General features: G+C 37.6%; 1 protein-coding gene across 5 annotated transcripts in view; it reads left to right on the forward strand.

Moving 5' to 3' along the window:
• LOC134220244 (protein TANC2) overlaps positions 1-17,455 on the forward strand; it is a 326,312-nt gene that overhangs the window by 247,818 nt on the left and 61,039 nt on the right. For all 5 annotated transcript variants that reach the window (XM_062699240.1, XM_062699241.1, XM_062699243.1 and 2 more), the window contains one exon: positions 3,954-4,148. In XM_062699240.1, the coding sequence (XP_062555224.1) occupies positions 3,954-4,148 (195 nt within the window). The remainder of the gene's footprint in view (positions 1-3,953; positions 4,149-17,455) is intronic.

The following is a 17,455-nucleotide window of genomic DNA, read 5'->3' on the forward strand; positions in this document are numbered from 1 at the left end:
TTCCAGCTGAGTATCAAATTCGACTGGGTTCCACACTGGCGCTTCGGCGGGGTGCTGGTGAAGGGTTGCTTTCGAGCTTGTACGTACAAACAGTTTCGCGATCGAGATTGATGATTGATGACCTGCACCGTCGACGGGTTATGATCGAAGGTGACAGTAAAAACGGTGAACTATGTGAACCAAATGGGATTGAAATGATTATATGTGTCGATCGGATTGTGTAATCGAAGTTTATGGAGCGAACAGAGAAGGGTTTTAAGTGTTTTTGGAATCGAGAATGTGACTCTCGTTGTTATTGTTTTCGGGAAAGCTAATTCATCTGAAATGCCAGCTTGTAGATCACATATATCTTTATGTCGAATTCGATTGCAGCAAATCATTAGTCAAGCTTGGTGGCTCTCAGGTATCCGTCCCAGGCGGTATGCAAAGAGAAGCATAATGAGCATTGCACAATGGAGCGTGAATATATTGATTCGAGACGTACACAGCGACTTGGGAGCCCAACCTTTCTTTACTGCAACAACGATACTCGTGAGAAGTTTCGCATCATATCCGCTTTGTTCTGCTTCTTCAGACGGTTGGTAGGTGTATAGTGCAACTGGGTTGTACTTATGCTTTAGTTGGAGTAGAATAACGTTGAATAAGATTGGATCTGTTTATCGTGCTGTAGTCGAATAGCATGTCAGAAAAACAACTTACTTCACCAATTGAACATTGGGTTGCATAAATGTGCAAGATTTACAAAACACAGGAAATTATTTAGAGCTTTTTAGTTAAGGAATAGACTACCGTGTTGAAGTACCAAACCAAAACACACTTCGGAATGGATGGAAACTAGCTAAAGCATTGGATTTTGCTTTACGTCGTTCTTGCAGCTAAGACGTCACCCATATATGGAAGAATTGGTGGGAAAAATACTACGCTTGGAAGAATTTCGAGATTAGTTGCCAGCTGGGTCGGAATAATCAAATCTAAGAAGTGTGGTTACGATCATCTGGTTTCGTAACATTATTTATATTTGGGGATCTATTTTACCCCTCTCTCCCCATCCTAATATTTTGCCAAATAGAATCATCTATATATAGAAATAAACCGTGTAAGTTTTACCGAAATTGCTCATTTGCCGTTAAGAATAATTGTTTTTTTTCGCATAGCTGTAAAAGCAACATCAGTACCGGTACCGGTACCCGGATTTAAAAAATATCAACAAGCACTTTCGCCGAATCCGTTCATTTTTGTTTCAGTGTGCGAAAGACGTGCTAATGTTTAAGGCATTTATTTTGGTCCTATTTTACTTCTGTTGAAAATTGTTCTGCAAATAGTTTACTCTCTAATATATATCAGCGAAGGATATACGTATCTATTGAGACGAAAAATATTGATGAATTGAAAGGAAGAAGAAATAGTGTTTTTAAACTTATGTATTTTCTGCTGGAACTCAAATAAAAAAATGATGTATTTTTTGACATTTATTTTTAAAGGACTATTTTACCTTACACTCCCCTAATGGAAAATCATGATTTTCAGTTTCTACTTAGGGTCTGTCTCAATTGGATAATTAAACTGAAATTAAACTTAAAAGTGACATTTCAATAATTATGAAATAACCCTGCTCGCAGAGCAAGATTACTTTTGACAGATATCGAATCATTTTCCATCGATGTCCTATTGGAATTGCTGGGTAGCACCAGCCATTCTTATAACGGGGTGATTTTTTAATTTTCGAACTGTCACTTTTAAGTTTAATTCTCCAAATGAGACAGACCCTTAAGAGTAAGACATTTTACAATTCATTTCAAAATAATTATTCAGCGCTGAGCATGTTCTTTTCTGTCCAGGTAAGATGCATGTGTGACCGTGAGATGATGGAAATGGAACAGTTACCCTTCATATTGAGCTCGAAACATCCACGAAATTATCACACGATATATTGCATGCATTGCCTTAATTTCCTTGGAATTCCATGTTTTCACTTTTGCAGTCGGCAGCAACGGCTAAATTTTGCACGCTCATATTACGTCCATCATCTTGCGTCTTTTATAGGTAAGCGTCGAGTGATTACCTCCGCAGAAACAGCATGGTGGCTGTACAAAAGCGAAAGCTTCAGTCATTACCCAAAACTCCAAACAGCAGAATAGTTTTGCGAGCAGCTCCGAATCTCTTGTAATTTTCGAGTCCTTTTGGCCCAACAGAGCAACAGCAGCACAGTCAATGACAGCGCAGGCATCAGGTCAGGTCAGCTCCGTTTGGGAACACCCGGATCCGGGTCGATAATTTCGAATTCGTATTAAACTGGGGAGCACCAGTAGATACTTCAGAACTCACAGACGTGTGGTGCCCTTGCATTGCTGAACAGGTTATCCAGGGGCACTGCTGCATGAGAAACATGTTTCATTCCAAATCGCCTCGGTTGACTTGTGAAGTTGTGAAGTGCACAAGTCGGCATGCGACAGACAAGTGGAATTGTCATAGCAGACAAATTTATTGTCGGCATTTTTTATGTATCAGTCACGTCGAGATAGGAAATATATTTGACATTTTGGCATAACAATGCCAAATGTGTACGGAGGTTCAAATTCATTAGTATACACCTGTCTACACATATAATTACCTCATACGAAGTTTTCTTCGAAAGAGCATTATTTAGAAAATCTTTTGGAGAAAAACAGAAACCGAAAGGCTACCATTTCACTCCAAAAACGATTCTTCACAGTTGGCTCGGAGACCTATATTTGAAATTGTAATTTTAAACGCAATTACGATTATCGAGCACTATTTATTCAAAATTCATTATTTAATCCTGATATGATCCTAAAAATATGCCCAACGGAGCCAGTGGTAAATATTCCTAAATATATTTTTATTTTATTTATTTATTTATTTGTACTCAAACGTATCCGACATAAGGCAATCTGACGTTTATCATCTTTCTCTTGCACGCGCACAGACGGGATAGGGTTTGTTTTCATACGGAAACGCTTCCGAAGCGTTTCCGTATGAAAACAAATCCTATCCCACCTGTGCGCGTGCAAGAGAAAGATGATAAACGTCAGATAGCCTTATGTTATTGATGTTTCTTGATATGAACTGGTTGTACTTCGATAAGTAAATCGACTTCCAACAAAACATTAATAGCATGCCAGTCAGATTTATCGCCTGTGGACTTGTTTCCTGTTAAATACGAACCCACATTTTGAAATTGAAAATTTCTTTTCTCTCCCTGCTCATTATCTGTTTAATCTGATTAATATGAGAGCGTGTAAAATGTCAGATAATGTCCGATCCACGCTTGCAAATCATTAATTTCTCACTCGTTTAACAGATTCGAATCCGCTACTGGTACGGATGACACATTGGAAAGTGAGAATTCTGTGATATATATTTTGCAATTACATAAAGCTGTCTCGTACATTTGCATTAACTTTTAGCTGAGACGTTCCGTCCTGGGAAAATTCAGTCCTCTCGAATCAGATTCCTTAGCCATGCTTCCTCACCTCATAAATCGGTCGGCAAAAGCAATTTAAATGCCATGCCTTGTAAGCGGATAACCATAGCGTTATGGCACTAGTCCCGAGGCAAACCACCGTCGCCAAAACTTATCATTGTATTCTGCTAAAAAGGCTCTTTTAAACCTGGCAAAATATTGGCTATTCTGCCTCATAAACCCTACTATTTGCGAGTAATGAAAAACAATCGACCGGACCACCATGACGATTCCGACTGCACTTTTGCCGCAGGGTTCCATGATCGGGGATAGGGCTTCATTAAAACAATAACTGTAGTTTGGCACTTGAGAAGAAATATGTGCTTATTACAGGTTAATACTGTTGTATTGCTGCAGCACGTTCGCTGTTTTTCCTTTTCTCCTCAACCAAATGATAAATAACCAATTTCTCCTTTCTTGAGTCCCACGAGCGCTTGACTTATTTAGCTACTTTTCTTTCATTCTCCAGATTTGGCAGCGATTCGAAAGATTTTGGAAAACGAAACCGGTGGCGCGCTGTGTCCGAGCTGTCAGATGCCCTTCGATAAGGGCAAGAAGAGGAAGCTGATTGACACCTGTGGCCATGAGCGGTGTTACTCGTGCATGTTTCGGAACGAGATTTGTCCGATCTGCCACCCGGCGGCGCAACAAGATATCGACCATGGTAAGTGTTTCATTTTATTACCCATCTTTACATTATCGCTCTGTGTCGAAAAAAAAATGTGTTAAAAGTTAGGGTAACTGGTCCTGGAATTTATCTCATGGCTCCGATATTCATCCCATCAAAAACAAAGCAATAGATAGCAATGGAAAGCAATTTGATTTGTTTCTTATTTTTGTGATTTTTTTAAGCAGTGAGCACGCATGTTGACAAAAAGAAGCGACAAAATTGGTGCTGTATTTCTTTGTTTCGCGATGAGATAAATATATGTTCAGTGAGATGGAGATCGGGACAGTTCCCCTATTACATTATGATTCCGGTGTATTTGAATTTTAAATGAAAACTGAAGCAAAAAATTCTAATGAAAACACAAACTCGAACCATGGACCATGACTCATGAGATATGCATTATTCTACTATAACCATCAGGCCACCACTTCTACTTGCAGGGTTTATTTTTAATGCAGGTGAATTGTTCCGTTTTCCATCTCACTGAACATATGTTCAGCTCATCACGAAACAAAGAAATATAGCCCCCAAAAAAAGGCAAAAATAAGAAACAAATCAAATTCCCTTTCATTGCTCAGGTTGTCGTAGCTGAATATCGGAGCTATGAGATAAAGTAGGGGAAGAAGCTTCAAAACGACCCCCCCCCCTTTTTGGTATTTTCTCACATTTACCTCGTTTGCGATGGTCATAACAAAACTAGACCTAAAATTATGTAGGTTAGGTGAAAAATGTGTCATAATAATATCGATAGGAAGGTAGGAAAAATCGAAATTTTTCACATTTTGATAAAACATCTAACATTACGGCGAGGCTGAACGCCCTAGGGGGACTAACCTACAATGCACTACGCGTCTCCACGCACGGTCCATACCAGAACGATGATTAGCCGACGCGTGGTGCGTTGTTCCATAAGAGCTGCCAGTTAAGAGGCGTTTTGTCTCAAGAGTTTTCCGGCAGCGAAATATCACCACTTTTTTTAAATGTTAATATTATCAATGTGATTAAGATTTTTTAAATTTATTTGATGGCATCGGCTAGCTTAATTGTTTAACTATTGCATGAGGTAAAAATACCCTTAAAAATCGTTCCAGCTAAGACATTAGAGCAGTCTTTGCTTAGGTCGGGCATATTGCCCCCCTTCCCCTAACCCTACTTTATGAACAACAAAGTTATTTGAAACTTCATAATACCTTTTTTGCAATTCCTGATCATAATACCTGGTTTACAGTTGTCATTTGAGTGATAAAACGGCCTACTTTTCCATACCAACAGAATGGGTGCTTTAATGACCATTATGCAACTCAAATGGGTTGCATAATATTCATTATAGCACTCATTTGGGTGCTATAATGAAAAACCTACATTGGGACAGTAGTTGCACGACTACATTTAGCTGAATTAGTTTGGGTGAGTGTTTAAATAATATACTCTAAGCGTCTCGTAATAAATGAAATGGTTTGTTGGACATAACATCACAATTTTCCAAAGGCAATTGCATCCATCGCTTCATAGCTTTTCAAGCTATGCAATTTGGCACGATAAGATGGAATCTTATTGTTCTTTGCCGCAACATAATTTATTGGCATGAATGATCATGTGGAGTAAATTCGATTGTACAATTTTGGTATAGATTTATCATATTAAAGCCCATTTTTCGTCATTGCAAAAAATAGCGTGTGTAACTCGTTGCAAAACTCGATTTTTTCAGCACTCGTAGTATTTATCCAACTCGGCAAGCCTCGTTGGATAAACGTACAACTCGTGCTGAAAAAATCATCTTTTTGCAACTAGTTGCACAAACTACTATTGGTGCACATGCAGGGAAATGTTAATAATAAAATGTGCTTAGCTGAGCACACAGTGTTCTACAACAAATCAGAAACATTGTGGGTGTGGCAATAACAATGAACCAGGATGTTATTGATTATGCAACGTATGTAAATGTGTATGCTACCCATGATTTCATAGTTGATACAGCAATTCTCGGACTTTCATATGCATTTGAGTAGATTTGAAAGCAAATATCGCATTTCTTTTTGTTAATGTGTAGGCTGTTTCCCCAGTTCACCACCTAGGCAAACATCGCATATTCAAATCATTTAAACCCGTAAACACTACAATGAGAATTAAAACTTACATCGAATCGATGTTACAATATTTGAAGTATCCTAGTAAATCCGCAGTAAGTACAATTTGCTGAAATTTTTAATAGCTTTTACGTCACCTATGAGTATCACTTGATAAAATTTACTAATTTTATATTAGTGATTTCTGTTCGTTTATGATACCAACTCGAAATAAATTAGAGACCCACTTGTCTGGTTTTTATGTCCGGTATTCTTGCCAGATTGTGTGTTTTTTATGCCAGCTGGACTGGTTTTCTGAATTTTGTTAACTTTTCTTTCCAGTAATTGCTTTCTAGAAGTCCCTATCTTTCTTATCATCCTCAATCGCTTCTTTCTTTCCTTTCCTATTCTTTCCTATTTTTCTTGTATTGGCAAAAAGTCTCCCATTATGTGTGGAACGTACTCCCTGAGCCACCACCACCGCCATTTATTCCTCATTTTCGATCAAATGACCTGTTAGGGCAGACTACTTTTTCGGCCAAATAACCAGTTTGACTGAATATTCCTTTCGGCTGTATGTCGCTTTTGGCCAAATGACATTTCCGGTCAAACCATTATCTACTTGACAACCGTTTTTGACACGTGTTCAGTTCGGCCTAATGAAATTTGAAAATCGGCAAAACGTGTGTTAATCGGTCAAGTAGCATTCGAACAAATGGCTTTTCACCGAATGACTTTCAGCCAAACGAAACGAAGGCCACAAGGCCCAAAGGTATTTGGCCGAATATGCTTAGATGGCATACCATTAGACCAAGACCCATCCAGTCGAAAATGTCATTTATCCGAAATAGACATACGGCCATAAATGGTGTTTGGTCGAACTGGTCATTTGGCCGAAAAACCAATTGCCCGTTCAGTAATTGACATTTGGCCGTATTTTCGGCCTGATGACCCATTCTGCCAAAGGGCTTGTTAGGGCAAACTGCTTTTTCGACCGAATTACCAGTTCGGCCGTATGTAGCTTTGGCCAAATGAATTTTTCGGCCAAACCGTTTTCCATGCATATCCGTTTCGCCCGAACATTCATTTCGGTCAAATGCAATTCGGATAGATGACTTTCGGTGAAATTATTAAAAAATAGCTTCAAATGATCAAAAAGATGTTGAAACCTTTGAGGAAATATTTCGTTAAGTTCGAAAATTATTTACAATACGTTCGCCATGTCATAAGCATCTGTCGTCGAAGTAAGCACCTGCTGTCACTCAAAAGAAGGATCTGTAGTGTCTTGTTGAGTTCTTATATGTGCTGCTTTTCCATAATGGTTGTTCTGGCTTGATATGGTAGTAAAGACGGTTCTGGGCTATTATCAGAAGAATTCTAAAATCAATAATTCTAAATAACGCCTACAATATATTTTTTTTCAACACGGACAATCTTCTGGTAAAGTTTGAGCACTCGAACAAATTTTTGGTCTGAAAAGTGTAAATAATAAACATTTTTCAATAAATATATTGTTCTTTTTGAATGCGCAAACGAAGGTCTCATAGACGAGCGCTTGATGGTTGTGTTTCAATAATCGTAACTATCAATTGAAGGATTTTTTCATCCAAATTTTATCTCAATTTTCGAACAGTACCAAAATTGGGTGAAATTGCGAAAGGTCTTTAATGTAATTATTGTAATGACCTCACATTGTAAACCTAAAATATGTTTACTTTCACACTCCTTATTGTCCGGAATTGAATACTAGTATCATGATTTGGAAAAGCTTCTAAAATATTCAAATGAATTAGTTCAGACAAATTTGAATAAACGGGTGCTTGGGATATGATTCTGTTCAACAATCAAATCAAAATGGAATGTCTAAGAAAAATCCTCTCACAATAAAAATAGGGCATGCCTACCAAAGCCGTTGCTGCCCTTGCTTAAATATCTGCGATCTATTGAAAATTGGTAGCTCTATATAGCTCTAATAAGATCTTGAAGAAGAAAGATTTCATCACAGACGCTATTTTTTTAATTCGATTGTGCAACGTCCACTGGCGCTTAAACCTACTAAATGAACAAACGATTGAAAAAACTTATTCCAAAGTGACCACTGAACCCGGAAATCAGATAGAACCGGGAAAAAACCGGGAAATAACAGGGAATTTGATATGGCCTTTTTTTTAGTTTTGGTTCGACAGACTAAATTAAAGATATAATTAACTTCTAGTATCTTTTTTTTAACATTTTTTATGACAATTGTTTACATTTTATTTGAATTCTAGGATTAGTGCAATGCCGTTTAAATTAATTTTGTTATAAAATTCTTATAGCTTTTTTTTTATTAGGATGTATATTATTATTAACAATTTTTATGCTCAGAGATCCCAAATTTTCCATGGCATCTCAACATTTGAAAAAAATCTTCGTTTCCAGTGTAAAAGCAAAGGTCTTAGAAATCACGACTTAACACAAGAATTATTTTTACAGAAATTTATCAATCTTTTTAACAGAATAAAATTTCTTTCGGATTTTCTGGAATTTCAGAGCTACAATCCTAAATGTAAATGTTGAAAAACAAACAAAAACTCCGTTGATTCAATTTTTCGGGTATTGGCCACTCCGATGTGAATATGTACATTATGCGGAAGATTTTGCCCTCAGTCATGGGTTCGAGTCCCATCGAAGGAAAGTGGTTACCTCCAATACACTTTTCAAATCAAAATCTTCCACATATTCACATCGAAGTTTTTCAGAGCATTGCAAATAAATAAAAACGAATCTCAAGTGCCAGAGATTTCATAAATTCCAGGAATAACTTTTTGAGTGCAAAGATTGCAGAAATCATAATCGATAACCCTTTTACTTCTAAGATCCTTTCACGTATCTTACATTTCTTCTCGAAATACAAATACAAAAGCTCTTGAATCTGCTTAGTGTTATATGTTTCTTAGTCAAAACTTCTATTTTTTTATATTCAAGAAATCACACTTACCATCTATAAATCTGATTGATAATTTTTGAAAAATATTTAAAAAAAAGTCATTCTAAAACTTAGATATCTGGAATTTTTAAGTATGTCTGAATTTGAGAATTCTTTTTGGACACATGGTGGTCTGTGAAACTATTAGCAATGCTCCATTTCCTATCAAATGTTTTCCCTAAAACATCAAGGATTTTAAAATACGCTTTAAAATTCACTGAAAAATCTGTCAAAAATAATTCTTGAGCTGTCTCGTTTTTGAATAATGGTTCCGATTTTATGTATGAACGTTTTGGTTGCAAAACCTTTGATATTTTAATCACAATTTAGATAAAAATTTTATAATGAGCTCAGTTGTTTTTCGAATAAAAAGTAACAGTGAGAAATAATTGATAGGAATGCTTCTATCACTTACATCAGCTTCATCTTGATTAACGTGTTACTAATGTGATAGGAAAGAAATAATGAATACAGAAATGAGCTATGATTATCTTCTAACAGTGATTGCTAGAATGGTCAAATTGAAGGTACCTATAGGATAGAGATGGAAACGATCTGGAATTGAACCAATGGCCTCCCTCGTATATAGCAGGAACCAAGCGTGTTACTAAAAAAAGCGTTGCAGCGGAATTTACTTAACAGACGCTTTATTACACACTTCACCATATTATTTTCTTTGGTTTATTTTGGATGTATTGTAATACAATTCCATAGATTTTGATGGTGAATTTAAGGCTCATGATCAGAAATATGACCGAAAAAATGTCGCGTAAAACAAGCATGGTTGTTCCACAGATTGATTTGTCAAATGAATGCAAAACCCCATTTCTTTTCTCGATAAACTTCTGCCGGGAAAGTTACAAAATTTGAGCCGGGAAAACCGGGAATTCCAAAATATAAATTGAGTGGCCACCCTGTTATTCCAACCCGCCATGTATGATTTAATTTCTCAATAATATGGGGTGTAATCTATCTCGATAGCGACCTATTTTCTTGAAAAGTTGTGAGAAGCTGTTATTAAAAAAAATATAACTGATTCGCCGAAATCATATTTTAAGAAATTAAAAAAAGACAAAATTTAGTTTTTTAATTTCTCGGGAAATTCAGGAACCTCATGTATATTTCCCGGGAATCGGAAATCGTTTCCCGAAATGGAAGCCCTAGGTTTAACGTGTTATTCAGCCAAATAGCTTTCCGTCGAACAATGAATTTCCCGTAGAAAAGCAAAAAAAAAATCCCGTTGAAATACCGAGCAGTGTTCTGTGGAAATTTAAAAATTCACAGAAATTCTAAGGAGCTTCGCAGAAATTCTGAAAAAATCCCCTTGGAAATTCCGAAGATTTTTTTTGTTGGGATTCTCATTTCGTACAATCTCCCACGGAAACTCTGAGGATTTTTTTGTGAAAAATCCGGAAAATTCTTGTGAAAATTCCAGAGAGTTTCCCGTGACAACTCCGTACAGTCTCCTGCGGGTATTCCGAAAATTATTCGGTGCAAATTTTGAAGCATACTTAACAGAAACGGATGCAATGCCAATAAGAAAAAGAAGAGTTAACAGAAACACAAACTCAGCATGAACTACCACCCCCTGTGGATATTCCGAACAATAACCTCCTTAGCCGTGCGGTAAGACGCGCGGCTACAAAGCAAGACCATGCTGAGGATGGCTGGGTTCGATTTCCGGTGCCGGTCCAGGTAATTTTCGGATTGGAAATTGTCTCGACTTCCCTAGGCATAAAAATATCATCGTGTTAGCCTCATGATATACAAATGCAAAAATGGTAACTTGGCTTAGAAACCTCGCAGTTAATAACTGTGGAAGTGCTTAATGAACACTAAGCTGCGAGGCGGCTCTGTCCCAGTGTGGAGATGTAATGCCAATAAGAAGAAGAAGAAGAACCTGTAGATATTTAGAACAATTTTCCGTAAAAATTCTGAAGAATAATTCTTCAGAATTATTTATTAATCATGTCTATTCCGATGATGTTTCCGCGGAAATTCCAAACAATTCTCCTTGGGAATTCCAAAGAGCTTTCCTGGAAATTCCACATTTTTTAAATAATTTACACACTTAAGTTTTTTTACCGGGATCTCAGCAAAATGTTGAACTTTTACCGAGATACGCACAGCCGCGCCCCAGCAAACATGTTTTTTGCCAAGATTTCTGTCAAAATTGCTGAAAATCAGGAAATATTTTGCCGAAAATCAGCTAACAAAGGTAAATTTTGCTGAAATATCAGTTTTAACTTTGCTGGCGCACGGCTGTGCGAATTTTGCCAAGCTGCAGAAATAAAAACTGAGTGTGTAGGTAATGCTAATATAATAGTTGAAATATAGTGCTAATGCTAATAGAAAAGTCGAAAAGCAAGCCAAGTTCCAGTTGGAATGTATAGCCATAGAAGAAGAAGAATACTTTCGGCAACAACGACCATTTAATGACACACGATCCAAAGATACCTATTATCTCATAGAAACAATAAAAAAAAGGTTGTGATTGCGCGTTTGGATTCAACACAATTAAAAACGAAGCCTTGAACAAAGTTTTACAATTTTCCGTATCACAAACAACACAATAACACAATCACAAATTCTCTTGGGAAATGTTCCCAAAAGTTTCAAATATAACGAAACTCGGAATGATCGTATATAGTTTTTACATGGAATTGAGCAGGATTTACAAACAATTTGCAAAATTTGCCGCTCATGCGTGCCCGTTTCTTCTATACAGGGTTTGCTTACTGAAAATTCAACAGTTAAATTTCTTTCTTATATACTTTCAGCAGGAAATATTTTTCAACAGAACCGAATTAGTTTCAACATCGATGTGATTTTGCACGCTTAATTTATCACTAGCTAGCAAAAAATACTTAAACATTCTATTCGAAAAGAGTGACTATATAGCACCGTAAACATGACCTGGATAGAAACGTGTCCACATCCAAGTATGGAAGTTTCTATACCCCTTTGCTCACCACTGAATGATATATTTATCAAGATATCAATCAAACACGAGCCCATGCAAAAGTTGTCTCACAGTAATCGTACCGGGCCATAATGCTGAGCGGTACGTTTCTCAACTCAGATATGCAGAAGCTTTCGATAAAACAACGTCTGTAAAGTGACCACTGCGACCTACCTGCGCTGAAGTCCCTTATTTGATTGACTTTTCAAGCAGATTGGTTAGTGAGCCTACTTTCAAAAACTGCAAAAGCACTATCGCATGCTGCACGAACTTGTAGAACATGTTTTCGGGCGATTGCAATTTTCGCACATACAAACTGTCATCACCTTGTTGTTTCCAATCCAATCAAGAACGCAATTCCTAGGAAGGTTTTCGCGAATAGGTTCACATAACTCCGCTTGCCATGTCTTGCACCAGAAGCGAAAAGTCAATGCTGCGCGAGGTGCTATTGATTTTGCCAACATTACATAATAAGCATAGCTGTTAACGATCAATTAAAGTGTCCAACGCAACGGTGCGTTGGACCTTGAACTCGTGGAATTAAGAAAGCGAGAAAACTGCGATCATTGTCATTTAAAAAGCTTAAAATCTTATGGTAAATTCATGTTATTATACAACATTAGCTGTGGTTATGATAGTTCTGAAATGAGGGCATGATTACTGTAGTTAATTCGTTCCTGTCATCATTGGAGCAATTTTTTATCAAGGTTGTATTTGAATGGTCTGTAATCACCGCTTCTGCCAGGGGGAAGGAACTGCTCTTAAATCGGTGCAGACGGTGCAGATGTTTTTCGCACCCTATGCTAGAAGTAAACACAAGCGTGAGGATTAATATACAAATTTTGAATAATGGTTTTTTATTTATTTTTTAAACATACGTAGCTGTATTGCCCTTGGGTTGGATTGGTAACATTTGCAAAGTGCGTGTCGAATTACAATAAAGCATTATGATTTTGGCGTTGTCCAGAACTACTCACCATAGGCTTTATTGCCCGTCCATTAAGTTTTAATCCTTCGCATTAATTCAATAACATATCACACGTTTTTATGCGCTTAATTTCCATTTTAGGGGACAGGATTCGTCGGCTGTCAAAAGTCACAAGGGCACACTAAAGGGGGAATGGTAATTCGAGGCACAATAAAAATCATCCAACAAAAATGAAGCACTCGATGAACGACAGATGAAGGATCTAGGATAATGGACAGACAAGTAATTGCTTCATGTATTGGTTATAGAAATCTCGTACATTCAGTGCCCCATTTCTTGTGGTGCATAATAATTTGCATCATCAGGGAGGACTGACAAGAAGTGGGAAGAGAATTAAGCGGATAAAGAATTGCTGGAACAAGCCGCATTTGTGCGAAAACTTAACTTCTGCCTTTCTCGTAATTCATGGCTGTCGCCTTCGAACATCTGGTGGAATTCATACTTATAGTTTTTTTTGTGTTTTCAACAGGAGAAGATTTATCCGTAAGGGAGACTATGGGAAGACTTGATCCCCTTTTGTCATTTCCGATGTATCACAGCCAAAAATGACAATCCGTAAATTGTTAATGTTATTGATATACAATCGAACTTCTGGAGTGCTATCAAAAATCGAATTGAAAAATATTCGAGTCAGTGGCGTAGCCAGAAAATTGGTCTGGGGTGGGGGGGGGAGGGTTTTCTGAACATTTTTTTCCTCGAAAAAAAAAATTTCTTCCAAAAATGTTGTCTCTGGGGGGGGGTTACGTCCAAAACCACCCCCGTGGCTACGCCACTGATTCGGGTTGATCTTTCTCCAAGAACTTGCTTGATAAAAGTAGACAGTTGCTCTCTGATTTTTCAAATATTGTTCCTCCAAAATACGCAGACTTTTCGACTTGCTGTGTGTTTTGATGAACGGTATTTTGTACGTTATTCGACAGTCTTAGAATTTGGAGACTTGATCCCCTTGCTATTATATCTAGTCAAAAAATATTGTTTTCGAGCCAACCCTTTATCAAATCTGTCAAATCTGCACGTTTATCGTTGATTAATTATGGTGATTATCTATTAAGTTCTTATCAAGGTCAGCTATAGATAGGATTCACTTTTCGGTGGCAAACTAAAGAAAGCTTCATCACGCCTATTGCCTATCTATTTGTAAAAATTATCGAAACTGAAGCTGTTATAAGATTGTTCATATACCATCATTATAATGTTTGGTATTTTATATTATTGCTCTTCAAAGTGAGGCATAACAAAATAAAACTGGCACCACGTTCCTAGTTTTGAAAAAACTTCTACTCAGTGAATCCAGCAGTCGATTCCCTACGAATGTCTTGAATACTTTGTTTTTCAATAAATGCATAGCTAGCTAAATGGTAGCATGGCTACGACTCAGCGTCACAGGGAGCGCATCAGAAAAGTATTGCCGAAAAGAAGAGAACTCACATCATTATCACTTATGAAAAAGGCCTCTGCCTGACTGTACTACCATTCAAGGCTCCAAGACACGATGTCCGTTGGATCACATGCAAATGCCGTAAATTAGTGTGTCAATGCCAGATATGTAACGCGGCACCAAACAAAAATAGTCAACATGTGATACCATTACGACAGGATATGTCTTTAGTTGCCATCTCAGTGCTAATGGCGTAAGCCGACCCACCGCGGCAAGGTAACATATCCGAGTGGAAGGTGTTACGTTTAACGTGGAAGTTCGGGATCTAAGTGTGGAAAAAATCATAATAAACCTTAAATCCGCATAAAATTCGCGTAAAAAACGAGCTCAACAAAAGTCTGTTCTCGCGTAGGAGGAAAGACCATTTCTGCAGCACCCCGTATTCGCATCCACAGTGATTATAACTTCATTTCATAACTTCACCTGTATTTTTGTTGATTCTCTGAATCAGCTAACTCCAGGGTCTAGGACAGTAGAATAGGCAATGCTACCTTACTTATTTTTGATGCTGGTTAAGGTGGCTCAAAAATGATTTTTTTAAATTGTTTGATTCGTTTCTATCTGTTGCCCTAATGCTGTGTGCAAAATTTCAAACCAAATCTGTCCACGCTTGGGCGGTACTTGAGCTTGAGCTTGATGACCGCACAATTCGTAGTTGCAACTCCGTGATTGATCAGAACAATCGAAATTGCACAGGGAACCAATAGTTGGGGCTTGGGATTAGCTTTCCAACCTCAATGTGCACAGATCGAGAGTTCAGTAATTAATGGATCAATAACGGCGCCGGCCACGTCCTTACGGTCATCTGGGAAGGGAAGGAATAGTTGGTGTGACATCTGTTGTTACTAGAGACCGAGATCACCTCTGCATCTCCACAGTTGACACAGGAGGGATGTTTGTTAGTGGGGTGGGTAAGTAGTTGCACGGATCAGGATTCACCTTGGTAAGTGATGCGATCCATGCAACCATAATAAGATAGGAAAAACATGCTTTCAATTATCTAGACCAAGATATTGTTGCTACCTTACGTTGTCACATAGAATGACAAACTATTAAAAAAAATTAAATGAGAAAAAAAGAAGCATGTTGAAAACTGAAACTATGTCTTAAATGTTTTATTCTACTTACTAACAAAAAGAGGCTATGTATATGAAGTATATGTATGTAAGTTACTCAAATTATATCTTTTTCACCAGTGCCTGGCACTTTCAGACTTTCAGTTGGCATCAAACTATCATAAATAGCCGACAATAGATAAAAAGAAATTTCTTGTAATGTATTCACTTAACAATGTTTGAATTTAAGATGAATGTTAAATAAATACCCCGAATGAGCAATCATGGCATAAACGGGGGTACTAACGTCTTTATTAGTGACATTAACTATATATGCATAAAAAGAAAAAAAAATCTGTATGTTATTAGACTTTTTTCACTTTTGGCAAACATTAAGGAGACAAGTTATTGGGCAAACAATGAATCAGAGAACATCTATTAATCACGTAACGCAGATATTGGACTTGTTCAACTCCCTGTATAATTAATCATAAAGTATTGTATGGATCCTTACACGTTAAGCGTACGTAATTTATGAATATTCTGTACGCCTATCTACGAACTCAGTACATTCTTTTGATTCAGTTTACCAATCCAGTCGCATGGAAGACTGTCCTGGAAGCCATAGATTATTTAAGCAAAATGTATGTCCACTGGCTATTATCTGGCGTAATTGACCGTAAAAATATTGGTTTCACACACTTACGACATAATAAACACAGTCATCACAAAATGGAGTCGTTATCTTCTTATTGGAATAAACTCACCAGATGTCAATCCTTCAATAAAGCCAACTTAACTTCCGCTTAAAATATTCACCCGCTTCATTTACTATCTAAACTGCACTTCGAAAACGTCGATCTATTCTTGCGCCATTACGCCTTGGGCACACATTCCATGCTTCACGCTATATCGTTGGAGTATCCCACTGGCACATCCGGCAGGATTAATTCTTTGGTCTCGGAACCCGTCCAAGTACGACAAAAAATCACTAACGCGCACCGAATCACTACCGCACTGCCATGAGTTCTTCCTTCTCTCGTATGAACTTCACAAAACTTTGAAAATTGACCAAACGATCTAACTTGGATTTGTACAACTAATTATCATGAATCTTTATCGCCGTTACTACAATTCATCCAAAGAAAACACGACTTATACATTTGGTTAATTAATTTTATAATTCGGCTGCAAGTTTCGAGTTTTGGCAGATGGTAAACGGCGATGAAAATATGATACGAAAAAAACACTTCCACTCTACAGCATGGCACACTACGATCTTCTGTCCACGCTTGGGCGGTGCTAAACTCATTAATGAGTTTTGAGTCGATTTTGAAGCTAATTACAAAATTGTTTGTGATTTTCACTATACTATTCTAAAGAGCAGGAAAAGAGACCTTTTGTTTGACACACTAAAAACATTCATTTGACGTACGCCGACGCCGATCAAGGTGTCGGCGGCGCGCCATACGCCGGTTGGGTCGATGCCGCTAAATTTCGTTTATCACGCCGACGATTGGCCAACACAAAAATCACAGTATGCAGATCGTTTGCATCTGCCGTACCAAGGTAACCTTCTTCTTCTTCTTCTTACTGGCATTACATCCCCACACTGGGACAGACCCGCCTCGCAGCTTAGTGTTCATTAAGCACTTCCACAGTTATTAACTGCGAGGTTTATAAGCCAAGTTACCATTTTTGCATTCGTATATCATGAGGCTATAACGATGATACTTTTATGCCCAGGGAAGTCGAGACAATTTCCAATCCGAAAATTGCCTAGACCGGCACCGGGAATCGAACCCAACCACCCTCAGCATGGTC

The sequence above is a fragment of the Armigeres subalbatus genome, chromosome 3 (assembly GCF_024139115.2).
Source record: "Armigeres subalbatus isolate Guangzhou_Male chromosome 3, GZ_Asu_2, whole genome shotgun sequence".
NCBI classification, from domain to species: Eukaryota; Metazoa; Arthropoda; class Insecta; order Diptera; family Culicidae; genus Armigeres; species Armigeres subalbatus.